The following is a 26162-nucleotide window of genomic DNA, read 5'->3' on the forward strand; positions in this document are numbered from 1 at the left end:
TCTCCTATTCTGAAGAGTGATTTAAACAATACTAAAATGGCTCATGTGAGCCCAGCATTTGCTCCGTGGCAGGCACTGTTTTGAGGTTTCTGCCTGTTATAACATCGAATCCTCACAGCAACCCTTTGAGGTGGGTGCCACTATGACCCCCTTTTACAGATGAAGAGGCTGAGGCTCAGAGAGGTGAAGTCACTTGCTTGAGGTCACCGAGGTAGGAAGTGGTGGAGTTGGGATTCAGTAGATGGGCTCGAGTCTGTCCTTAGACCCTGACACCTCCCTGTGGTGGGGGTGGGGGTGCCAAGGTGCAGGGAATGTTCTTTAGATCTGCTGAGGGGCATAGAGGTGGCTAGGGAGACAGGCAGCACACAGCGCCCACACATGGCGGGGAACAGTCGCAAAGCCGCCTTTCTGAGAGGAGGCTTCCCCAGCCCAGAGCAGCCCTGAGCTAGGTAGGGCTAAGCCAGGAAGACTTCCCGGAGGAGGTGAGTGACCAAGGTCTCTGAAAGGAGACCCTGGTGTGAGAAGTGCCAGCGAGGAGAAGGAGGGGCAGGATGTTGGAGGCTGGAGCCTAGGTTCTGAGGCAGGACTCGGGAGGGCGGTCTGCACCCTCTCCACCCTGCCTGAGCCCGCCCGAGCCGCCCACCTGCCGGGACGCCGGCGCCGCAGGGGCTGTGAGCGGTGGGTGGCCCCCGAGATGGAGCTGTCGAGTCTGTACCTGATGCCTCTTTTCCCTCCACTCTCTTGGTCTCTTTCAGTTGGAGGAGGACAGACTCTCGGGGCACTCCCTCCCGCGGTACAGCCCCCTGCGACGACTGGCGTCCTCCGTGTTCTCCTCCTCCACGCTGGAGACGGAGCATTACCCTCACCCTGGCGGCGGCGGCTCCTCGGGCTCCTCCGGTTCCCTCATTCAGCGCAGCCGGTCGGCTGAGAGCAGCCCCGTGCGGGCGCCCCACCGGCGCCACGCGCCCCTCGCCGCCGGCAACCACAGACTCGTGCCCTCGGTGCTCCGCATCTCGCGGTCCCAGCTGCAGCAGGTGTGGGCCCGGTTCACCCACAAGACCTAGGCTGGGCACCCCCCCCTCCTGGAGGGGGCAGGTGGGGGGGGTGGGGAGCAGGCAGAGACCATGGTTCCTTCCCAGGACGCAATAATCACACACTCACACAGCCCATCCCGCCCCATCATGCAATACGGCCCCCCTAGAATGTTGGCCCAAGGTACTGTAATACTCCCACCCCCACCAGGGTCTCCGTCCCACCCCCGTCGGCTCCCTTTGCTAGGTGCCAGCCAAATGGTGCAGGGAGGGGGGGGCTGCTGGTGCAGTTTCAGGCACAGGACAGGGGCACTGGGCTGGAGACACCAGTGGGTTCAGAGTCCGGTGGAAACCAAGGTGTCAGGGAGATGAGGCTTGCTGGGCCACAGTCAGTCTGACATGGGTTTGTTTGTTTTTTTCTCTTTAACCTGTGATCTCTTGGCATGGCTGGGTCTGATTCACCCTTGAGGGGCTGGCAGGAGACCAGGACCCTCTCAGTGTGGTGTGTGTGTGTGTCTCATCAGCATGGGGCAGGGCATGTGGCCTTGGGCGGGGGATGGAGGCCCGGCCAGCCAGGTTGGGAGTGCGGTGGAGGAGTGTCTCTATGCTCAGTGATGGGGGTAGGGCACTCTGTGACCTAGTGAGCCTTTCCCGCGTGCCATCCTCACAGAGGTCAGAGTCCCTCTCTTGCACATCTTACCCCAGGAGGCCTGGGGCCCAGTGCACAGCAGGCTGCCCCTCCCCCAGGACACTGGTAGGGTTAGTTGCTGGATCCAGCTTCTCAGGAGATGAGGATGGATGAGAGGGGCCTGGGATTGCCCCTGCCCCTCAAAGCAGGCTGGGACTGAGCAGCGAGGAGACCCAGCCTAGAAGCAGTCGCAGAGAAGGTGGTTGTTAAGGATGAGGTGAGAACTGTGAGCTCAGCAGCAACACAGATGTCTCAGGACAAATCCCAGACAGGAGCAGCCCTACCTTCGCCCCTCTCAGAGGATGACTCCTTCCTGCAGGTGCTCAGCCCAGCCAGTCGGCCCCCAGGGAGGGCGGTGGTGAGGACAGAACAGAGGATGGGCAGGTCAAATGGAGATCTGGAGATGTCTGGGGGATGGTCAGGGTGCCAGATTGCTCATGCCCTTTCCCCCATTTCTCAGCCCCAACCTGTCACTGCAGAGACCCCAAGCTTCCCTTTCTTCATTCCTGCCCATGTCCCCAGTCTGTTCCCCTGGGGAATGAGGTACTAGTGAAGGAGGTACCAGAAAGGGCAGTGCCTGTATGGGGAGGGTAAGAGACCTGAAGATTTGCAAAATGTTTATTTCAGTGAGATTGTATATGTATGTAAGTTTGTGTGCATGCATGTATGCTTGTGTGAGTGTGCTTATGCATGAGTATTTGTGCATATGGCAGGGCTGCCATGGATGAATGCTCAGGCTGTGCACTGCACAATTTCAGGAAGTGCCATTTACATGGACCCCAATGTGACTGGCACCCACTGAAGTTGCACAGAGCTGCAGCCCTATTATGTATGTGGGTGTGTATAATCGTGTGTGTGCATGTGTGTTAGGGAGCCAGAAAGATGTTTGTGCAGTCCTTGGTAGTTTCCTGTGTACCTATTCTCACCCCAGCTTCTCTGTGCCCCTCTCTCCCCCTGACCTCCCAATTCTATGGCCTGTCAACTCCCCAGATGTCTCTGGTTAGAGTAGAGGCCTCAAGGCCCCTACCCTAGCCTGGGGGTGCCATAAGTGTGGTGGGCAGTGCCCTGGAGCCACACTGTCCTCTTGGATAGCCAGCGCTGTGGTATGGCCCATCCACACAAGCTTCTCCATAGCCACCACACTCCTTTCTCCAAAATCTTTTATAACATTTTATTTATTTATTTGAGGATGCTTGGGCTAAAAGCACCTTCTCCACCTGGCAACAAAACCAACAAAAGCTGACCCAGGTTCTAATACTTGTGCCCCACCCTAATCCCCATCCCAGCTGCTCACTTTTGAACCTCCCCAAACCCAAGCCTCTGTTGCCCTGCGGGCTATTTTGGATGGCTCTGCACTGCCCAGGAAGAAGGTAGAGGAGGGTTCAGGGGAGACCCTTTGAGAAGGGACAGAGAACATAAAGCACAAAGGTGAGGGGTGGGGATGAACAACAGCCCCATTGCCCTCCTGCCAGCACTGTCCCCCTTTCTAGCCCATCCTCTGGCTCTCCTCCCTTCAGCCCCAGGTAGTGGCAGGGGTGAAGTGAGGGGGGTCTGCCCACCAACTGCTCTGTAAGTCAGCAGCAATGGGGGTGGGGCCCCTTCTATCTGGGGTTAGATGAAACCAAGCCCTCTGTCATCTGGCATTCCCTTCCAGAGGGTTGCACTACCCCATCCTGAACACAGCTCCATCTCAGTGACCAGAACCCTGAGGAATCCTAAGATCCCAAAGTGCCTTGTGACGTATCAAAGATGATGGCACTAGCTTCAGACTTATTTTAGCATTCCATACATATTACTGTTTCCAAAGCCTCTGGAGGTGGGGGATCTTGCTAAGTGTTTGGAAGGTGGCTGAACTTCCAAACACCCCGCCCCACCAGAACTGATACAGGAGAGGGTGTGTCCTCTAAAGCAAGGCCATGATTCAAAACATTTTGTCCTTTAGAGGACATCCTTTTGCATATCCTCCGTGGAGGAGGAGAGTGTTTTATAAGCCATAAAGCTCTGAGCTAACAGGAGGTGATCTTGATGATAGTATTAGCTTTCTGGAGTGGCTAAGATCAACCCAACCACTTGTGTTGGATCAAGTTCACGTGAAGCTCGGCAGAGCCGCACGTGGTTTGGGGTTGAGTTGCCAGGCTAGGTGGGGATGCTGCGAGTCTGCAATGTCGTCAGACTTTTTTTTCTGAAGGATTTCCCAAAAGGAGGCCAGAATGTTTCAAGAAATGATACCCTGCTTGGGGAAAAGCAGACGGCCTCCCCAGGGTCAGCTTTGAAAAGAGACAGTACTCTGTGTTGTACTTCGAAAATGGTGTTTTCACACTTGATAGTCACGCCCTGCATACAGTGGTGGCTTCCAATTATTGGTTACTTTATTTAATAGTCACTGGCACACAGTGCCTATTGCGTGCTGGGCAGTGATCTAAGCACTTTACAATATTAACTCATTTAAGCCTCGTAATAGCTTATGAGGTAGATCCCAGTATTATCTGCATTTAACGAATTAATCAGAATGTTTAATTTACAAGAACATATAAAAAACCAACCCATGCCGAATAATCTGAGGTCTTGTTTGATAGGAGTTTTACAAATGTTTTAAACGGTATGTGTATTGATTTATTTATTATCCTTTCTGGTTGGCCCGTCCTCACTCTATATACGAGGAGGGGAGTTGTCTATGAGCCATACTTTCCTGCCCTTCCCTTCCCACCTAGCCATGGAATAGTGCCCAGATGGGGTCACTCCAGAGTACTGGGGTTGGTTGAAATGGCTGGACCCTGTCTCTCCCGAGACCCCCAACCTCTCAATCCCACGTGGCCCCAAAGCATCCCAGAGCAGCCCTGGGGATTAGGTGGGCAGAGTGAGAGTTACAGTAACAGAGCACGTGCTCTATAGCTGACCTCAGTGGTACTGGGGCGATCCTAGGGGTCAGGCTCACAGACCGGGCAGACATTGGCTCTGGTGAACACTGACTCCGAGAATTTGGGTGAGTGTCACCAACTCACACATCAACAGGAGCCAAGCAGTGTCTGGAAATTGGCAGGTTGGGGACTGTGGTAAACAGGGGAACCCCCAACCCCTTACCGTCCTCAGCTCAACCAAGTGTTGCCGCTGTCTTCTAATTTTTATGTGAAATCTCCCAATTTTTAATTGTTGGCATCTAATTTAAAAAAAAATTTTTTTTAAAGAAAAATCAGGCCAGGTGTGGTGGCTCACGCCTGTAATCCTAGCACTCTGGGAGGCCGAGGCAGGTGGATCGTTTGAGCTCAGGAGTTTGAGACCAGCCTGCGCAAGAGCGAGACCCCGTTTCTACTAAAAGTAGAAAGAAATTATATGGACAGCTAAAATTATATATACAAAAAATTAGCCGGGCATGGTGGCGCATGCCTGTAGTCCCAGCTACTCGGGAGGCTGAGGCAGGAGGATCACTTGAGCCCAGGAGTTTGAGGTTGCTGTGAGCTAGGCTGATGCCACGGCACTCTAGCCTGGGCAAGAGAGTGAGACTCTGTCTCCAAAAAAAAAAAAAAAAATCACTGTGTGAGCCAAACAAAACTGGTTTACGGAAAGAGGTGACCCAAGCTCATTTTGCAACCTCTGTGAGCCTGAGGACTCCCCGCACCACCCTCTGTCCAGGGCTGCAGCACTCAAAGGGTGACAGAGTTCTTCCCCAGCAACTCAGACCAGGTGGGCTTCTTGGAGGGAGTCAGCTAACGGCCAGTGGGGATGTGTGGTGTGTGCCGCGTGTATACATGTTGTGTGCATAAGTGCCTGACTGTGTATGTGGGCAGTGGACTTTTTTGTGGTGAGCAGGGTCCTCTTGGTAGGACCAGTATTTTCTCCATGAGAGGGTATGTTCTGAGGACGCTGGGTCAGTGAAAAAGGCTCTACTAAATTCTCAATAATTAATATACACACCCCACACACTCAAGGCAGCTTGGGTCACAGCAATAACCATTCAACACTCTCATCCACCACTAACATCCTGAACCCAACAATCTCCCTTTGCATTTCCAGTTTTAGGGGACATAGACACAGCCCTGCCCAGTGGGTGGGGGGATGGTGGCATCTCTGAGCCATGCTGGTCCTCCCTTTCTCAAACTCTGCCCTGCCTGCTTCTTTCCTGGGGAGGGGTGGTGCTGTGTGCTCAGGCAGTGGTGGCGGGAGCCAGGCCAGTGGGGTGGGCAGAAGGAGCTGTGTCAGTGCATCTGTGTGGGTGGTCAGGGGAGGGACCGCGCTTAGAGAGGGTGTGGTTCTGATTGGGGGTGGAGGTGCCTCTGGCTGTTGGGGCACAGAAAATGCTGTATCCTCTGCTGTCCTTGGGTTGATGTGGGACCTAGGGATGGAAGTGTAGATCTCTAAGGAGGGCCCGAACCCCACCCCACCCTAACCTATCCCAAACCCCACCTAGATCTGGGACACTCCCAACTCAAAGGGGTAGGAACCAGCCCCCCCCATAGAGTCAGTCTCTGAAATTTTTAAAGCATCCTTCTCCCTAAGGGAGAGGCTCCCAGCCTGAGGGCCACATCCCTCAAATATCCCCACGCTCCCCACACACCACCCACGGGCTCTCTGGCGCAGGAGGCCCCGAGCCTCAGTGCCTCCGCCCTTCAAGTCAAGAGTTGAGAAGGGCTGAGGAGGGGAAATGAAGGCCCAAGGACTATGGGAACCTTCCTAGAGCTCTGCTGCCACTCGGCTCCGCCGTCAGCCCCACCACCTACCCTCCCCGCCCGCACAGGCTGTGGGGGTGCGGGGTGGGGCCCTCCTGCCGCCCACTAACCGGCCTCACCCGCTCACACACACTCCGCCCACTCTCCGGAAGCCACAGCAGCCCCGGCCCCTCGGGGCAGGTGTCTAACTGTAACGGGACCCCGCCACCACTCCGACTCCGCCCCCAGGCCCGCGCACCACGAATGTACGTCCGGTCTTCTCAGCTAGCTGCTCCCGCGGGGCCGGGTGCCGCCGCCCGCAGCCCGCTCCGCGCACCCTTCTGTTTGCTTGTCCCTTCCCGGCCGCTGGGTCCCTGGCCCCGGGGCGGGGGCGGGGGCTGGAGTCCGGGCTCGCCTCTCAGTGCTTCCAGGGCTGGGGTGCAGACGACGGGCTGGTGGGGGGAGGGAGCTGGCTGATTCTCCAGGCTCGAAGGCCCCCGTCGCCCCACCCCTGATTCCTGTTACCTCACTGCCCACAGGGCTGCCCCCTCCCCAAATAATTGGCCTTGCAATTGGATGCCAAAGAGCCCAGAGTTGAGGGGGAGCAAAGCTTTGAGCCCAGGTCTCTCAGAGCCACCCAACAACCCCCTTTTTGCCCACGCCCCAGCTGCGTCCCCTGCCCCATCCCACTCCACCACTGTGGGCCCTGGGGGTCCCCCCACACGTCCCCCACTTCCAGCTCTTCCCGCACCCCCACCCCCGAAAATAAAACTCAGGGACCAACATCTGCTTCCTTTGCACTTGCTCTGTCGACCCCTTGCCCCACTCGGAGGGGCTTCCGTGGGGGAGGGGGCGGAGTTCCAGGCCCTTAGAGTTGACAGTATTGAGCGAGGAGAGGGGGCTGGGCCCTGCCCCATGGCAGGTGGGACTGGTGGGATGGGGACACTCAGCCCCGAGGCCCAGCTTAGTCCTCTTCCTCCAGAGACCCGGGTACCCCCTTCCTGAGTTTGGAGACGCTTCCTAATGGGGGGGGCGAGGCAGGGGAAGGGGGTTGGCAAGAGGACCGCCCCCACCCCCCGGAGGTTCTGAGTCCCAGCGGGTTTTTATTCCTGAGCCTCTCCCTCCTCTCATAACTCCTTCTCCTGACCCTCCTTTTGTACTGCAATAATACTGTATTATACGCTTGCACTATTCCCCGACCCCGGCCAGCGTAAGCATGCACGAAAAACTCAAAACCACACACACACGAAGATGGGACGCTTTTTTTTTTCCTCTTTCTCTCTCTCCGGGGTGCGTCCTCCTTAGTGTACATAACGGCGTCGGGGCCCCGGGCCCGGGTAGGAAAGCATGCACTGAGCCCCCCGCCCCTAGACTGCGAGTACTGTACAAATCCAACACTTGAAACCGACACGCACACGCGCGGCGCCGCCACGGGGGTGGGACACGGACACGCACCCACGCGCACACGGCCGCGCACGGGCAGGGGTGGGGGCGCCCCGCCGTCACGCGTCGCTGTGCGAGGGATCTTGTGCCTTCTTAAGTCCCTGTATGTTAATGCAGACAATCCGGAGAGCTTGTGTACTACCAAATCCTGATTAAAGACGCCTTCCAGGAACCTGGCCTCCGCCTGCTTTCTTTCGCCCTCCCCCTTCCTTTCCCGCCACTTAGTGCAGACCCCAGCTCTGGGGTCTCCTGGCTGGGCAGAGGGCCGTTGCTGACTCAGTCAGTCCGTTGCTGACTCAGGGATTGAGAGGTCTCTTCAAGTTCCAGGTCAATGGATGAACTTCGCCTCCACCCGAGCTGACTGTTGGGCGGGAGATTTAGTGGACTTGAGTGACCCTCACCTTGCTGGCTGCCTCCTCTCATGGGGGCTGAGGCTGGTGTGGACTCTGGTCTCTGGGGCTCAACTCCCAGTCGCCAACTTGCCAGAGGGGGGTTGTCAGGAAGTAGGGGGTTGGGCCCACTGATCAGTTCTCTACTGCAGTGGTCCCCAACCTTTTTGGCACCGGTTTCATGGAAGACAATTTTTTCCACGATGGTGGGGCAGGGAGCGGGGGGGGGGGGGGGGGGGGGGGGGGGGGCGGGGGGGGAATGGTTTCCAGATGAATCAAGCGCATCACATTGATTTTGCAGTCAAACCTCCCTGCTAATGATAATCTGTATTTGCAGCCGCTCCCCAGCGCTAGCATCACTGCCTCAGCTCCACCTCAGATCGTCAGGCATTAGAGTCTCATAAGGTTCGCAACCTAGATCCCTCGCATGCACAGTTTACAGTAGGGTCCCCGCTCCTATGCGAATCTAATGCCACCGCTGATCTGAAAGGAGGCAGAGCTCAGGCAGTGATGCCAGCAATGGGGAGTGGCTGTAAATACAGATGAAGCTTCGGCTCAGCTCACCTGCTGCTCATCTCCTGCTGTGTGGCCTGGTTTCTAACAGGCCACAGACCACACCGGTGTGTGGCTCCTGGTTGGGGACCGCAGCTCTACAGGATCAGGCTATTGAAGCCAAGTGTGTGGTAGGGGTAGAAAGCCAGGATGCCAGAGAGCCCTGTGAGGGGACACTGAGGAGCCTGCCCCTGCCACTCTGCTGTGATGGGAGATCTGGGGTGGCCTGTTGAGAAGGGATCCCTGAGCGCCTGGACTGTGAGAGCCTGGGGTGGGGGCATCGGTGCAGGATAGAATGTGAGTTGAAGGAGGACGTAAGTCAATGAGGGGTGGGCCACTAAGAAGGAAAGACCTGCAGACTTCTGAGACCACTGAGAGAGAGAGGGTGAAAGGGGATGAGGGGCCTGCAAAAGCAGAAGCACTTTTCTCTTTCCGTCCTGAAGCAAGTGCAGGGCAGAGGAAGGCCAAGCTGCAGCCGCATTTCTTAACCCCTAGGGCATTTGGAAGACTCCCCCGGCAGGCATGGGTAGGCCAGGCATGGGTAGGCGACACTGAGATACAGGGTCAAGTGTGTGAGATTCTGTATAGACCTAGGGTAGGTGGCCATGTGCCCAGGTCATCTTACCCCTTCTGCCACCTTCTCCTTCCCAGGCCAGAGCACCCACCCAGCTGGGTGGCACTCCTGGGTGTGGGGTAGAAGAGTGGAGGGAGGGCGCTTGGCTTGGCAGAGATGTTTGGAGCGTGGAGATGCAGACTTAGACAGGCGGAGGCCCGGGCAGGGCGGTGGTGGGTGGAGACCACACAGTCCGCATCTCCTCTCAGGCTGGGTGACCGCACTGAGGTTGGAGCGTGGAGGGTGGTTCTTCCAGAGTAGGGCAGGGAGATGGGAGGTGTGCACTAGCAGTTCCTGACGGAGGAGGGAGAGGGTGGGGGGAACTGCCGTGAGAGGCACAAAGTACCCCACACACTCAGCAGGGGAGGGGCGGGGTGTCAGGGCTCACCCTCCTGCTTCTGTCACTTAGCCCCTCCCAGCCCCCCTTCTTTGACCTTGGGACTGTGGGCTGATGTGCAGTGCCTGGTGGTCTGGGCTTGGCTAGGGCCAGGCAGGAGAGTCGCTCCATGCATCCTGTGTGGGCACTGGGGGTGGGGGGTGTGTGGAGTAACCTGTCCCCAGTGTCATGGCAGAGAAGTTTCCCAAGGCCATGAGAGCCCAGCGTAGTTGGTAGCAGGGGAGGATCAGGGTCTATTTAGTCCATCCTCCTCCCGTTACTTTTCCTGCTGACTGGAATAAACCTGGCTGTGGGGTGAGCTCTGAGGCTAGTGAGGCCTTGCCCTCTGCCCTCTGGACTGGGCTGGCCTTTCGTCCTCCCTGCTGGCCTGTCCACCCCTCCTCACCACGGTCCAGCCTTCCGGCGTCTGCCTCTGGCTGAACTCCATCAGAGTAACTGGGGAAGAAAACAGCCAGAGTTCTCAGCCTCAGATCCGACCTACAGAATCTGGGGGGTAGGAACCAGGGCTCTGCATTTTTAAAAAGCAGCCCCAGTTAATACCGTGCCAAGCCAGGCTTGGGAACCACAGTAAGCAAATCGGGATCTTAAAGGGCCGTGCCCCGGGAAGGGAGCAAGAAGGTGTGAGTTTCACCAGACCTGACTTCCCTTTGCTGACTGCTGACTGCTGACACCCGTGCGACTGAGGGTTGAGACTGAGACTGAGGCTCAGGCTGAGAGTGCTGTGCTCCTCCCACGGTGTCCTCAGGCAGACTGGGCCAGGCACACAGAGGTGCCTTGTGATCACTGGCTGTGTGAATGAACACAAACAGGCAAATTGATGAATTTCTCATTGGGCACTCAGGAGAGGCAGGGACAGGGTTAGGCTACGGTCTGAGGCAGGAGGAACTGGAGGCCAAGCCCTGCGCCTCCCCAACACGGAGCCAGATGGGAGCATGACAGAGGGACTTTTCAACAGAAAACCCAGCATGGTTAGGCTGGTGTGGGGGTGGCAGTGATCCTTAGGGCAAAGCTGTCCCCATTCTGAGATTCATAGCCCTTCTTCCCAAAGGGCAGAGGGCCCCAGGTTTCCCTGTGTGGGGCGGGGTGGGAGGCCAGTGAGGCACTGGAGAGAGTTCTGGGTCCTGGGCCCATGCTCAAGAGCACGCCTCTGTCCAGGCCTTGGACTTCCCGTCCGACTGTACAACTGTAACTGATTTCCAGTTCCCACTCCTCCTCTCTCCCAGGTGATAGGAGGGGAGGGTTTGAGATGGAAGGAGAAAGGTGGGCAGTGTGTGTGGGGTCCCATCCTCCACATGGGGCCTTTCCAGAGAAATCCAGGGCCTGGCCAGATGGCAAAGGAAAGGATGGTTCTAGCAGGAATTTCCAAGGTGTCAAGGATTGGACAGGGAACACAGGCAGAGGTTCTGCAGAGAATGGGTGACCTGGTGGAGTCAAGAGACATCCCTACTGGGTGGGACGTGCTGGTGCTGGGTGAGTGATTTCTGAGCTGGACAGGAGAGAGACATGATCAGAGCTCTGTATCTGCTTGTCCCTGGCTCTCAGTGTAGCACCTCCCGCCATGGTCCCCACTCACCCAGGAGCTTACAGCAGCTCCCTCCACCTTTGCCTGACCATTTTCTCTAGCCTAAACATTGGCGACTGAACATGGCAAAGTGCCCCAGCACAAGGCCCGGTACAGAGACAGTGTTTAATGTTTGCTAAATGAATGAATGGGTGAGTAGGAATGAATGAATGGGCCAGGTGCGGTGGCTCACACCTGTAATCCTAGCACTTTGGGAGGCTGAGGTGGGAGGATTCCTTGAGACCAGGAGTTGGGGACCAGGCTGAGCAAGAGCAAGACCCTATCCTACAAAAAATAGAAAAATTAGCTAGGCATAGTGGCACATACCTGTAGTCCCAGCTACTCGGGAGTCTGAAGCAGGAGAAATGCCTGAGCCTAGGAGTTTGAGATTGCAGTGAGCTATGATGATGCCACTGTACTCTAGCTCAGGTGACAGAGGGAGACTCTGTCTTGAAAAAAAAAAGAAGAAGAATGAATGGTGTAGAAAAACAAAATAGTTCTAGAGTCTTCTAGCCTGGATGTGGAGGGGACAAAGTTCTAAGTTCCCTGCCTGGCTCCAACAGGGCATGCTGGGGTCCTGTTGGGGTCTGATGCTACCTTCTTGCATCACCCCCAACTCCCATCAGCTCTGCATGGATGATCTGATCACAAGGAAGATCATGGCAGTTGTGGGTGGTTGGGGGGGGGGAGTAGTTACAGCCATGGGCAGATCCTCAGCCTTGGAGATCCCTGCCTTCCCCTCCACCAGCTTTGTGCTGTTCCTAAGCAGGCCTCAGCTGGCAGTGCCCCCTCCTTTTCCCATACTTCATCCCCCATAGGCGTGACATCTGGGGTTTTTCTGGGGTTGAGGAGGGGAGCAATGATCTCCAAACCAGAGCAGAGCAGGAGGTAGGAGGTAGGGGTGGGAGGAAGCTAACATTAATTGAGCAACTGCTATATGCCAGCCCCTTTGCTTATATGATCTCACTTGTGATCACAAGGTTTGTGGAATGTGCATTATCCCCTTTCATTTCCTGATGTAGAGGATTGCATCCTCCATGAAAGCAAGGACCATGTCTGTCTCATTCAACACTTGCCACAGATTCCTAGCCTATAACACGATGACCAGGACAACAGACATTCACAGATTACTTCTTGAATGAGTGAATGAGTAAAAAAATGAATGAATGAATGCCAAAACCTTCAAGGGGGTCTGCTTACTAGGAGGGAGAACCATGTAAATACATGCATGCATTAATAGAATAGAGGGTGGAAGGTTCTCTAATGGAGGGATGTGGGAAAACAAGCAGAAAGGAGAGAGTAATGAAGTCTTCTTGGTGGATGGACAGGAAGGTAGACGCTTTGTGGAAAAGAGTTGTCTAAGTCAGACTTGGAGGAAGAGTAGGAATTTATCATGTGAATAGAGGGGGTGAGAGGACCCCCAGCAGAGGAATCTGGCTGGGCTAGGGGTGAGCTGCACCACCATGGTAGGTGAGAATGGCTGGAGCATAGGGCAGGGGTCAGAGGGCGATGCAGTAAGTGGGGCTGGAGCAGAAGGCAGGAGCCAGATCATGGGGTGAGCAGGGGTTGCTTGTGTGCCAAGCCAAGGATCGGAACTGTCTCTTGAGGACCGTGGGGGCCACTGCAGGGCTGAAATAGAAAGAGATGGAATCAGAGTTGAGTTTCGGGAAGATCAGTCAGACTGGCGTAAGGACAGATGGCAGTGCAGGATGGAGAGAGCAGGCGGGTGGCTGAGGAACCACCAGGCAGAACAAGGCTGTGCCCATGGGCCTGGAGTAGCAGACACAGAGATGTTTAAGAAGGATGCTTGGCAGGACTTCCTGAAGGCACGGATGGGCACGAAGGTGTCACAGGTGTCAGGATATCACCAGGAGTTCTAGTCTGAATGGGCTGTTTCTGCTAGTTCAGGAAGACGGAGACTAAAAGGCTAACAAAATGCCGATGCTATCAGCACCACCCACCACGGAACAAAGCTGTGTTGGCCCTGATGGGCCCGGGTGCCTGGGGATGTTTGTGTATCGAATAGGGCAGAGCTAGGGAAGGGACCAAGGAGGTGAAGGAGACACAGCAACCGAGGTCTGACCCGGTGGTCAGGCCTTTCTTTTCTAGTCTGGAAGGAAGGAGGCTAAGGGGGATGGGCAAGAGTCCCTAAAACCAAGAACAGGTTTTGCCACCTTATTGTCAAGGGCTCAGCACGAAGCTTCCAAAAGGAAAACTTAACGGAGTTGAAGTACAACTGCGAGGGCCAAATTCCTGGCTGACAAGATGGTGCAGAAGGGAAGAGGCTGGAGCTCCGGGGGCCCAGCCTGCACTTCTAGGGGAGAGGACAGCCCTAACTCTGCCCTTGTCCGCCCCAGGATCTGGTGGCCCTGGGCAGCCAGCTGTGAAGAGGTGGGGGGGGACCACCTGTGAGCCCCCCTGGCACGGCCCATCCCAGGAGGTGACACAGACACTTGCTGCCCCTCTCTGGGCCTGGTTTTCTCCATCTGTAAAAGGGAGGGTTGGTCTAAATGGTAGTTATGGTGCCTTCTGGATTTCATCTTCTGTTATCGATTGGACTCTAGGGCTGACTGTGGGGTTCAGGGTGCACGTGGTGAGAAGAGTGGGGAAAATGGAGAGGGCAGGGGAACAGAAAAGCCACCAGCATCAGGGCCTGGGACTTCAGGAGACCAGGAGAATGGACACAATGAATGATTGTGTCCATACTCCTCTTGGGCCCAGGAGGGTGGGCGACCTCAGAGGGTCCCTGTGTGTGCCCCTTGCAGGTGTTCTCCGTGGCGCCCCCGTTTGAGGTGAATGGCCTCCCACGAGCTGTGCCTCTGAGCCTGCCCTACCAGGACTTCAAGAGAGACCTCTCCGATTACCGAGAACGGGCACGGTTGATCAACAGGGTCCGGAGGGTGGGCTTCTCACACATGCTGCTCACCACCCCCCACGTCCCGCTGGCTCCTGTTCAACCTCAAGCTAATGGGAAAGAGGAAGAGGAGGAGGAGGAAGAGGAAGATGAGGAGGAGGAAGAAGAGGAGGAGGAGGAAGAGGAGGAAGAGGAGGAGGAGGAAGAAGAGGAGGAGGAGGAAGAAGAGGAGGAGGAGGAGGAGGAGGAGGACGAGGACGAGGAGGCGGCCGCAGTGGCCTTGGGGGAGGTGCTGGGGCCGCACAGTGGCTCTAGCAGCGAGGGCAGCGAGAGGAGCACCGACCGGAGCCAGGAGGGCGCCCCGTCCACGCTGCTGGCTGACGACCAGAAGGAGTCCAGGGGCCGGGCCTCCATGGCCGACGGGGACCTGGAGCCTGAGGAGGGCTCCAAAACGTTGGTGCTCGTCTCCCCTGGTGACATGAAGAAGTCGCCTGTCACTGCCGAACTGGCCCCCGACCCCGACCTGGGCACCCTGGCTGCCCTCACTCCTCAGCACGAGCGGCCCCAGCCCATGGGCAGCCAGCTGGACGTATCTGAGCCAGGCACCCTGTCCTCTGTCCTCAAGTCTGAGCCCAAGCCCCCTGGGCCCGGGGCAGGGCCGGGGGCCGGGGCAGTGCCCACAGGGGCAGGGGGCATCGCAGTCACCTCCTCACCCTTCACCAAAGTTGAGAGGACCTTCGTGCACATTGCAGAGAAAACCCACCTCAATGTCATGTCTTCCAGCGGACAAGCCTCGCGCTCTGAGGAGTTCAGCGCTGGGGGCGAGCTGGGTCTGGAGGTGCCCTCTGATGGGGGTGCTGAGGAGGAGAGGGCCCCGGTGCCCCTGGAGAATGGCATCACCCTGTCAGGGCTGGATGGGGCCGAGATGGAGAACTGTGCCCCGTCTGGCCCCCCCAGGGAAACTCCCTCAGAGGTGGCCACAGACTTACTGCCCAATGGCCCAGCCCTTGCTGACAGGCCGGCCCCAGCATCCCCACTGGAGCCAGGCCCTGAGAAAGTGGCCACCCTCTCCCCCAGCCGCCATGCCATGCCAGGCCCTCGCCCCAGGAGCCGTATCCCCGTCCTGCTATCTGAGGAGGACACGGGCTCAGAGCCCTCGGGCTCACTGTCGGCCAAAGAGCGGTGGAGCAAGAGGGCCCGGCCGCAGCAGGACCTGGCACGGCTGGTGATGGAGAAGAGGCAGGGCCGCCTGCTGCTGCGGCTGGCCTCGGGGGCGTCCTCCTCCTCCAGTGAGGAGCAGCGTCGTGCCTCAGAGACGCTCTCAGGCACGGGCTCCGAGGAGGACACACCTGCCTCCGAGCCCACGGCGGCCTTGCCCAGGAAGGCTGGGCGGGCAGCTGCCACCCGGAGCCGGATTCCCCGCCCCATCAGCATCCGCATGCCCACGCCTGCTGCAGCCCAGCAGCCCCCCAGCAGATCCTACGGTGCGGCCCCAGCATCTGACACAGCCATCACCAGCAGGTGAGACACCACCGCCAGCCCCAGAGTGGGCAGAGGGTGACTCGGAGCAGGGGCTTCTCTAGAGCCAAGGTCAGGGGCTATGGAAAATCAGGAGGGACTCTCGGCTACACCTCCTGTCCACCACCTCCTCACTTCTGACTCAGGTCGCAGCCCTGTCCCCAGGCTTGAGGGAGTGGCTACAGTATGCACGTCTGGAAGGGTGCTGGGGGGGCCAGGCTTGGGAAAAGTTGATGGGGGCCACGGGGTACACACAGAGCCTCTGCTGTGCCAGGGGGCATTGGAAGCCAAAGGATAAAACCAAGAGCTTTGAATAGTTGGGAGAAAACATTATTTCATATTAATACAAACACAGATATGTTATAGACTGGAATGCAAAATCCAGGAGAATTTTAAAGATGAAAACAGAGACCTCAAAGAAAGCCTGCAGCTTGCTCTTCCTGCAAAAGCCTGGGAGTGTGTGGCCCTTAAAGGCCCAGCCCTGGTCGATGGTGCACCAGGCCTCAGTTTACCCATCTGTGCTATATATCTCCTCAGTCTCATCCAGCCCTGAGGAGGCAGGACTCTAGGGCTCAGTACCCAAAAGGATTCTGAATATGTCCTCCTTTTTTTCTTTGCCCTCTTCTTTTCTCTTGCCTTCCGCTCCTCAAGCAGGCTCCAGCTGCAGAAGCCCCCAGGGCCGGCCGTTGCTGCTGACCTCCGCCCCAAACAACCTCCCGGCCAGGGCCCCGGACGAGCCCGCGCCGGCCCCAGGGCCCCCACGCCCCGCAGTCCGGGCCTCCCTGCCTCTGCAGCGCGCCATCCCAGCCCGTCCCCGCGAAGCCAGTCCCTGTCCCGCAAAGAGAGCCCCTCCCCCTCGCACCAGGCCCGGCCGGGCGTCGCCCCACCCCGGGGCGCCTCGCAGGCCCGGACCCAGCCCGACGGCACCCCCTCCCCGGGAGGCCCCAAGAAAGGACCCAGAGGGAAACAGCGCGCAGCAACCAAAGGCCGGGCTGGGGGCGCAGAGAGCCGGGCTGGGGCCAGATAATGACGCCCGCGGCTCTCCGCGGCCCCCCACCCTCACCCTGGCCCCCCACCCGCAGCCGGCCACACTGGAACAGCTCCCAGCACAGCCTTACGCGCCCGACGCGCGCCACCCGCGGCCCCAGCTTCCCGCCTGCACCCGCGAGGACGCGCGGGCACACGCCGCAGTCCGCCAGCCTGCCTGGCCGGTGGGGGACGCGGCGCCGTGCCGCTGGGGAGGCTCCGCCTTCCCCTCCTCTCCCCGTCCCCTCCCCTCCCCTGGTCTCCATCAGGAGGGGCAGGCTCCCACCGGTCCCTCTGCCCGGGAGAAGGCTCAGCCACTCTTCACCGAGGACTCCGCTTCTGGGGACACTCCATTCACCCACCAGGCCTTGGCTGCTCTCCATGCTCCCCCTCTGCTTACACCTCCTTCGGCACCTTGCCCTCCTCCCAGCCTTTGTCCAGCCCCCGCCCCCTTCCAGAGAAGCAGCCTCAATTTCCAGAAGTGGGGGCTTCAGCCTCCCACTGAGGGCCAACCCCACAGTCTCCTGGGAGCGCTGGTGGTGGTGGTGGTGGTGGAGGAGGAGGAGGAGGAGGAGGAGGAGGAGGAGGAGGAGGAGGAGGAGGAGGAGGAGGAGGAGGTGGAAGGCCTCTGGACTGCCCATCAGTCTACTCAGGTGTGAGGGGGCAGTTCTGACCTGCCCCAAAGTCAGCTCCATCCTGGACAACCCAGTGAGAGGCAGTGGCAGATGCTTCTTGGGGGCAGTGTGCTCCCCTGCACCACTGGGATGCAGAGCCCCTGGGCCTCAGTGGGAACCACGAGAGGTCTGTGGGCTGCCTTCCTGGGCAAATGTTTCCCAGTGGGAAGTTGGGGCTTTAAGAAAGGTTTCACCCCTTCCCCTGGTCCCCTGATCTAGTGCTCAGGACCCCTCACCATCAGGCATTCCTTCCTGTTATCTAACCTCAGTCCTGCCTACTGCAGTTGCAGCCAGCTTCCCTCTCTCCTGAGTTCAACGCAGGTGGGGGGCGGCTGGTCATCATCTCTGCGCTGGCCCTTTGGAGATTCAGGGACTCAGCTCTGGCTGTGTTACCCTCCCTGTCCTCCCAGCTGTGGGGAGTGGGCTGGCTCAGGCATCGTCTCCCCCAGTGGGCAGAGAGCCGGAGACAGGTGGGCCTACAGACAGCTAGCCCCTGGAGGCAGAAAGGCCCTTCTAACTTCCTGACTGTATGCTTGTGTGGTGGGTCCCCAGCTCAAGCCCACTCCTCCCTCAGCTCCCCCTCAGGCTACCCTCTCCTGCTCCAACCCCAGCCCATGCAGCTGCACTGCTCCCTGAATGGATGAGGGGCTCCGTCCTGGGTTCTGGCTCCTGCATAGCGCACCCACCTCATCATGAGCCTCAGCTGCCTACATCCGGGGCAAGCAGCACACCAGCTGCAGCAGGGACAACTAACCTTGCCTATCTGGGACGCCCCTCCCCCCCCTGCAGGCCTCCTCCATCCTCAGCACCCGCGGTCTCTGCCCCCTGGCCTGGACCCTCTGTCCCTCCCTGAGCCACAGAGAGCAAGCCAAGACATCCAGGGGAAGAGGAAGGAAGGCCTCAGTGTGCCCCGGCAGTCTGGTTGCATCCAGGCACCATCACCCAGAAGGATGCCCACAAAGAAGCTGGCACCAGGAGCAGCCTGGTGGTGCCAACTGAACCCCTCATGGAGAGTCAGCAGGCCTGGGCAGCTGCTTCCATGCCAAGGTGGCAGCTTCCCTGTAGACCAGCCCAGGGGAGGACTCCAGGGTGGACAGCCTTCACGGTCTACCCCATGCTGATGCAGAAGCTCCCAGAACACTCAGGAAACCTCTCTGGACAGAGCCCTCCCTGTCAACCTGAGTCCCTCCCAAGGCTCTCTGCTGCCATCTGGGTCCAGCAGAGGGGGTGGAGGAGGGGCCACTGCCTCCCACCTAGAGCTTCTCTGAATGACAATCAGCTTATGCCAGGTGGGGACCAGGGCATGAGCCCTGGTGTCCAGCCCCTGGGCCTGCTCCTTGCCACCAACCGAACCGTGAATGTAGGGCCCCCAGCCTCTTTTCTGCTCCAGGACCAACAACACCCTGGTTTGGAGCTGGGAAGAGGGGGGTCTGAGAGAGCCCCAGGTCCATACCACCCCCAGTTTCACCCAGCACTGGAGCTGGCAGAGATGCAAAACCCAGTCTGCTCTTGGGATTCCAGACCTCAGGGCTCCCAACTGACCTCAGGCCTCTGAGTCATTGAATGTCACCAGGCGAGGGGTGGAGAGGGGGAGGGGTGAAGAGGGCCAGTGGAGAGAGGGGCAGCAATGGGACTGACTCTGCTCCTCTCCCCAGGAAGGATCCAGGGCAGAGGAGCCCACATCGCCCTGAGCCCCCGTCCCCAGCTGCAGCCTCTTCTCCCTTGAGCATCCATCCCCTCCACCAGGCCCCCCAGGTCCTGAGCACCTCCTCTGTAAGAGTGTCACACCACTGCTGTAGCCCGCCTCCCTAGCCTTTCCCCATCATGACAACCTATGTTACTGGCTCAGATGCGGGGCCTGCTCGCCCCAGAACACACCTTCCCTCCCCAGCTGCACCGTGCACGAAGGGGGCAGGCGAGAGGGGCCATGCCCCAGTCCCATGGGCTCCCCCTTCCCCGCTCCTCGCAGGGGCTGGACTTGCTCAGTCTTCTCAGCTCCAGGGACCAGCCCTAGTGGGCATGGGGTGGGGAGCAGGGAACTGCCTTCCCCATCTCTCGGGAAGCCACCTAAGAATGTTTACACGCCAAACAGAATGTAACACCCACCCCCACCCCTTCCCAGTCACTGCATGGCCTCTCTCCATCCTGCGCCTGTCCACCCCCACCCCAACACCCTGGAAGCCGCTGTCATGATTAGATTGGGTCTCAGAAGGGAAGTAGCCATCACACCATTAAAAAGCCTGTGGACCTTTCTTTCTGTTGGCCTGAACTCTTCTTCCCTTTGGGAGGGAAAACCAGCTCCTGGGGCTGGGGGTGGCCAGGAGAGAAGAGTCAGGTTGGTGGGCAAATGGGGAGGGGACACCCTGGAGGCAGAGGAGGAAATGAAAGCTCAGAACAAATACAGGTAACTTGCTGAAGTGGCACAGACGGGAGGGGACTGTCCTGCTATCACTCTGATAGCAAAGCTGGCACTCTCTCAGCCCCTGCCGGTCGCTTCTCCTGAGGGCCAGAGACTCTAAGGCTTTGTGCAGAGAGACAGGAAGAATTTTCATTGCCCCAAAGGTAACAGACAAAAGTGAAAGTGTTTGTAAAACCCATTATTATTGTAGCAAAATCTATCAGATCACAAGTGAGCACAGCTGTGACACAGCATATATTCACCAGTAGAAATTTACCCCATGGATATACTTGTACACTTGCAAAATTACTGTCTAAAGTTGTTCATTGCAGCTTTCTTTGTAAATTAATAGCTCCACAAAGGCCCGTCTGCAATGTTGAATCCCAGAAAGTTCTGAAAACTGGGAGTTTTCATTAGATTGACACAAACTCATTTGGTATCAAAACCTGACAAGACCATTTATAATCTGTATTAATTCCACTTAGCACACATGTTTGCAGTGGAAATATTAGTGTGTTTGTTTGATTATGGTGTAACACTCCAGATCCTGTTAGGATATTTCGTAATATTTGGAATACACACCAAATGACCTTTCTAAATATATATACAGTTGAACTTTGAACATCATGGAGGTTAGGGGCGCTGACTCCTCACACAGTTGAAAATCTGTGTATATCTTTTGACTCTCCCAAAACTTAACTACTAATAGCCTACTGTTGACCAAAAGCCTTACTGATAACATAAACGGTCAATTAACACATATTTTGTATGTTATATGTATTATGTGCTGTATTCTTACAATAAAGTAAGCTAGAGAAAAGAAAATGTTTTAAGCAAGTCATAAGGAAGAGAAAATATATTTACTGTTCATTAAGTGGAAGTGGATTGTCATAAAGGTCTTCGTCTGCATCATCATCTTCATGTTAAGTAGGCTGAGAAGAAAGAGGAAGAGGAGGGGTTGGTTTTGCTGTCTCAGGGGTGGCAGAGGCAGAAGAGGTGGAGGAGGTGGAAGGGGAGGCAGGAGAGGTAGGCACACTCAATGTCACTTGTATTGAAAAAAAATCCATGTATAAGTGGACCCATGCAGTTCAAACCCATGTTGTTCAAGGATCAATTGCGTGCGCGCGCATGTGTGTGTGTGTGTGTGTGTGTGTGTGTGTAGCTGATCCAATGGTTTGGATAAGAGGTTGTGGACCTATAAAAGTTCAGAAGCAATCTAAAGTCCATTAATTGGGACTGGTCAGTAGAGCATGGCCCACCCATACAATGGAGACCCCATCGTGGGGTATTGTGAGAATCTGAAACGAAGGAGGCTAGCCGGGCACAGTAGTGCACCCCTTTGGTCACAGCCACTTGGGAGACTAAGGAGGGATGATTACTTGAGCCCAGTAGTTTGAGGCCAGCCTGGGGAACGTTAGCAAGACCTCATCTCTGAATTAATTAATTAATTAATTCAATGAAGGAGTCATCTCTTTGTGTACATTTATGGACACTTATGCGCTTCAAGACCAAGAATAAGAAAAAGAAGTGTGCAAGGTACTTGATTAAATTAAAAAGCTTCTGTACATCCAAGGAAACAATCAACAGAGAAAACCTACAGAATGGGAGAAAATATTCACATGCTATATATCTGATAAAGGGCTAATAACCAGAATCTACAAAGAATCAGCAAGAAAAAAACATCAAACAACCCCATTAAAAAGTGGGCAAAAGACATGATCAGAAGCTTTTCAAAAGAAGATGGACTAATGGCCTATAAACATATGAAAAAATGTTCAGTGTCACTAATCATCAGAGAAATGCAAATCAAAACCACAATGAGATATCACCTGACCCCAGTGAGAATGACATTTTATCAAAAAGTCCCCAAACAATAGTTGCTGGCATGGATGCAGAGAGATAAGAACACTCATACACTGTTGGTGGGACTGCAAACTAGTGCAACCTCTGTGGAAAATAGTATGGAGATTCCTCAAGAACTAAAAGTACACCTACCATTTGATCCAGCAATCCCACTACTGGGTATTTACCCAATGGAAAAAAAGCCATTTTATCAAAAAGACACTTGTACTAGAATGCTTATTACAGCATAATTCACAATCACAAAGATGTGGAATCAACCCAAGAGCCCATCAATTCATGAGTGGATTAATAAAGTGTGGCATATGTATACCATAAAAAATGAATTAATATCTTTTGCAAAAATCTGGACGGAAATGGAAACCATTCTCCTAAGTGAAATATCTAAGGAATGGAAAAACAAACACCACATGTACTCACTGTTAAATTGGAACTAACCGATCAGCACTCATGTGTACAGACGGAAGTAAAACTCAATGGAAATCATGCAGGTGGGAGGGGGGAGGAGGGGATGACTGAAATCATAGCTAACCGGTACAATGTACACTATCTGGGTGATGGGCACAGTTCAAGCTTTGACTCAAGCAGTACAAAAGCAATCCATGTAACCCAAACATTTGTACCCCCATAATATTCTGTAATTAAAAAGAAAAAGAAGTGTGAGTCTAATGTACAACTCTTTGTGTAGAAAGGCAGGTTAGATGAGTTAGAGGTCTCTGGCCTGCACAGGGGAGGAGAGCTAGGTGGAAGGGAAGGTTTGCTGTCCTGTTCATGCTGTATCTTTTGCATTTTGAACCCTGGGTTCACTAGGTGTGAATCATTCACCTAGCTGATACATAAACAATTTTTGTCCCAGGCCAGGCTCCTGGCCCCACCTGGGATCAGGGGTGAAAAGGCCCAGGCTTCCAAAGTTTTCTGCTCTCCCTCCTAGAAAGCCATTTTCTGACATGCCAGAACCATCATGGCCCCCTGATTCCCCCTTTCCAACGACGCAGATGCTAGTGGGCTCTAGGGCCTCACTCACCAGCCTTCAGTGAGGCCCCCTGTGCTTTCACCTTCCTTCTTGTATAAAATGTGCAAAGCAGGAAATAATTGTAGCAAAAAGGCAAATGCTAAAAGCATATAAAACATGAAAGCCCCCCTTCCTGTCTGCGAAGCTGACTGTCTAGAGGTAACACTTGTGAATGGCTTGGTGTGCACCATTTCAGACCTTCTTCTTCATGTTTGTCATAATAGCGCTTGCTCTCTCTCTCACTATATATATTTCTTATAAAAAGAGGAGCGTATTATACCTGCTATTATGAAATATGATTTTTTATGCCCAACAATGTGTCTTAAAATACAGATCTTCCTCAACTTAAAAAAAAATGACTTTATTGAGATATGTTACATACCATACAATTCACTAATTTAAATTGTACAATTCAATGGTTTTTAGTACATTCATAGAGTTGTGCAACCATCACCACAATCAATTTTAGAACATTTCCATCATCCCAAAAAGAAACTCCCTACTCATTAGCAATCACTCTCATTTTATGCCAACCCCCACAGCAGTAGGCAATCACTAATCTTTGTTCTGTCTACAGATTTTCCTATTTTGGGCATTTCATATAAATGAAATCATATAATATGTGATCTTTTTGTGACTACCTTGTTTCACTTAGCATGTTTTCAAGGTACTTCCATATTGTAGCATTAATCAGTACTTCGTTCCTTTTTATTGCCAAATAATTAATATTCTAGTATGTAGATATACCACATTGTTTATCCACTCATCAAGTGATGGACTTTGGGTTGTTTCCACTTTAGGTTGTTATGAATAATGCTGCTGTGAACATTCGTGTACAATTTTTGTGTGAATGTATATTTTCATTTCTCTTAGGTATATACCTAGAAGTGGAATTGCTGGCCCATAGGGTAATTTTATGTTTAACATTTTGAATAATTGCCAAACTTTTCCAAATTGGCTAAACCATTTTACATTCCCACCAGCAATGATGAAGATGCTCATGTTCTTTTTAATGTCTACACAATATTCCATGTCATGAATGTTTCATAATCTATTTAACCAGCTCCATATTGGTTTTTCATTAGACTCTTTCCAACTTTTCACTATTTGAAATGGTGCCAAAATGAACACCTTGGCTCAAACCTTTGCTTACTTCTTCTGCAAGTCTAACTCTAGGAGTAATCCCCAGAATAATTAAATAGATAAAAAATGGTACCTTGTTCTATTTTTAAATTTCTTTGATTATTATTGAGAATGAATGAATGAAAGAATGCCACTGATCACTCATGCATTACTTGGCATTTAGTCAATTAGTCATTCATTCATTGAACCCATTTATTCAACTAAGTCAGCAGGCTGTTGAGGAGTTCTGCAGGTGCCAGAGGCTTTGTCCTGGCACTGAGACAAAGCACAGCCTGCCTCCAAGGAGGCGGCTGGAAATCAACATTTGCTTTACATTTGGTATGTTCCTTGATATGTGAGGCACAGGGAGGAACTCCCAGCTCAGACTGGGACCTTCAAGGAAGGCCCACTGACAGATGTGCCTCTTGGACTGAATTGTGAAGGACAAACAGGAGTTGGCCAGATGAAGAGGAGGGCACATTCCTGGCAGAAGGAGTAGCCACAGGCGAAGTGTGGAGGTGTGAGACTGCACGTAGTTCAGTGTGCTGGGCCACAGGCATGAATCAGGGAGTGGAAAGAGAGGAGTGAGAGGGAGCAGAGCCAGGCTATACCAAGGTAGAAGGCTTTAGGGGGTTGCAGAGACACTGCCTACTCCCTCCTCCAGGAACCTGAGACCTGCCAGGTACGCTCACTTCCCAAGGCCCAGCTTGGCTGTCAGGGACTACCTGATGTTCCACACGTGAGGACCTGCCCAGCCCCTGGCAGACCTTCTCCCCACTCTCCCCCAGAAAGACATGTCTCCTCTTTGTCCTGTGGTCAAAGAGAGGTCTGAGGACAGCAGCAGAGAGAAGTAAGTGGCTTGAGCAAGGTTGCTCAGCCAGGGGCTAGATGAGGGCCACAAGACCAGGGATGTTTGGAGGAGCCTTTGTTAGTACAGAGGGACCCTCCCTGGGGACACCCTGGAGAAAAGAGACCGGGGCAGAAATGTGGAGGGTGTTGTGTCTCTGGTCATCAGATGCTGGGGCTTGCTGAGATTTTCCCATCGGCTACTGATGAGCCAAGGCCAGGACAGGAGCTGAGACAAACTCAAGGCTGAAGGATGGTCAAAATGTCCTTTTTTTTTTTTCCTTGAGACAGAATCTTGCTGCTCTGTTGCCAGGGCTACAGTGCAGTAGCACCATCAGAGCTCACGGCAACCTCAAACTCCTGGGCTCAAGCGATCCTCCTGCCTCAGCCTCCCGAATAGCTGGGACTATAAGCGTGCGCCACCATGTCCGGCTGATTTTTCTGTTTTGGTAGAGACAGGGTCTCGCTCTTGCTCATGCTGGTCTGGAACTCCTGGCTTCAAGCAATCCTGCTCCTGCCTTGGCCTCCCAAAGTGCTAGGATTACACTTTGTGGGAGCCACCATGCCTGGCTCAAAATATCCTTTCTATTCCTAAGTCCTCAGCAGTAGCAGGAGCCTGGTCATTGCCCAAGGTGATGAGGTGATATGGAAGGAGAGTCTGCATGGTCATGGGAACTTAGCCACGGGTCAGAGGTAATATGACATAAGACTATGTCAGCAGGTCCAGATGGCACCTTCTGCATTCCTCCTCACCCGATGGTCCATTAAACCTGAAGTGGCGTAACACCATCATTGCTACCACAATCACCAGCTGTCTGCATTACCCACCATTACTAGCAGCATCATTACTCAGATCACAGACACTCTTCTCTCAAACTATCACCATAACCACCACTGGGTGCTGATGACATCATAATAAACGAGAGACACAGTCTTTGTTGCCAGGAAGCTCACATATCTTCATCACCTCCTTCACTGCCACCATCATCATTACCACCATCCACCACATAATGCTCATCCCCACCACTACCCTCATGACCACATCACTACTACCAGTGGCCCTAGCCCCACCCCCTCATCCCTACTCCAGTCACCCCCGTCACCATCACTTCCACCACCAGCACTTCCACCTCCCTTACTATGGCACCATCCCATCATGCTCACCACTGCAACTAATTCCATCGTTACCACCGTCATCAATGTAGGAAATGATTACGTGGGTTGTAGCCATGGTTAATGGTCACTGAAGCCCCAACTAAGATGGGGAGATCATCTGAGGTCACTCAACAGGGAGAGGGGCAAAAGAATAAAAGGCCTAAATTGTAAGAAGTTTCTACTACAAGCAATCCCAAATAGGGAATTGTTTATTCTTATTCTTTCCTAAACCCACCAACAGATCTAGTAATAATTCCAATTAAGGAGTTGTTATTTTTCCAGTGCACAAGGCTCTTTCCTATCCAGTTTGGTATAAATGAAGGTCTCTACCTTGGCCTCTGAGTTCAGGTTTGGATTCCCAGCTTGACAGGGTGGAAAGA

General features: G+C 54.6%; 1 protein-coding gene across 1 annotated transcript in view; it reads left to right on the plus strand.

Annotated features, from left to right (window-relative positions):
* The window catches only part of TTBK1 (tau tubulin kinase 1), a 36540-nt gene extending 19824 nt beyond the window's left edge, over positions 1-16716 (plus strand). The window contains exons 13-14 of the mRNA XM_045542011.1: positions 14083-15692; positions 16344-16716. Coding sequence (XP_045397967.1) covers positions 14083-15692; positions 16344-16716 — 1983 coding nt within the window. The remainder of the gene's footprint in view (positions 1-14082; positions 15693-16343) is intronic.
* Positions 16717-26162: the final 9446 nt, after the last annotated feature.

This window comes from Lemur catta, chromosome 2 (genome assembly GCF_020740605.2).
Source record: "Lemur catta isolate mLemCat1 chromosome 2, mLemCat1.pri, whole genome shotgun sequence".
NCBI classification, from domain to species: Eukaryota; Metazoa; Chordata; class Mammalia; order Primates; family Lemuridae; genus Lemur; species Lemur catta.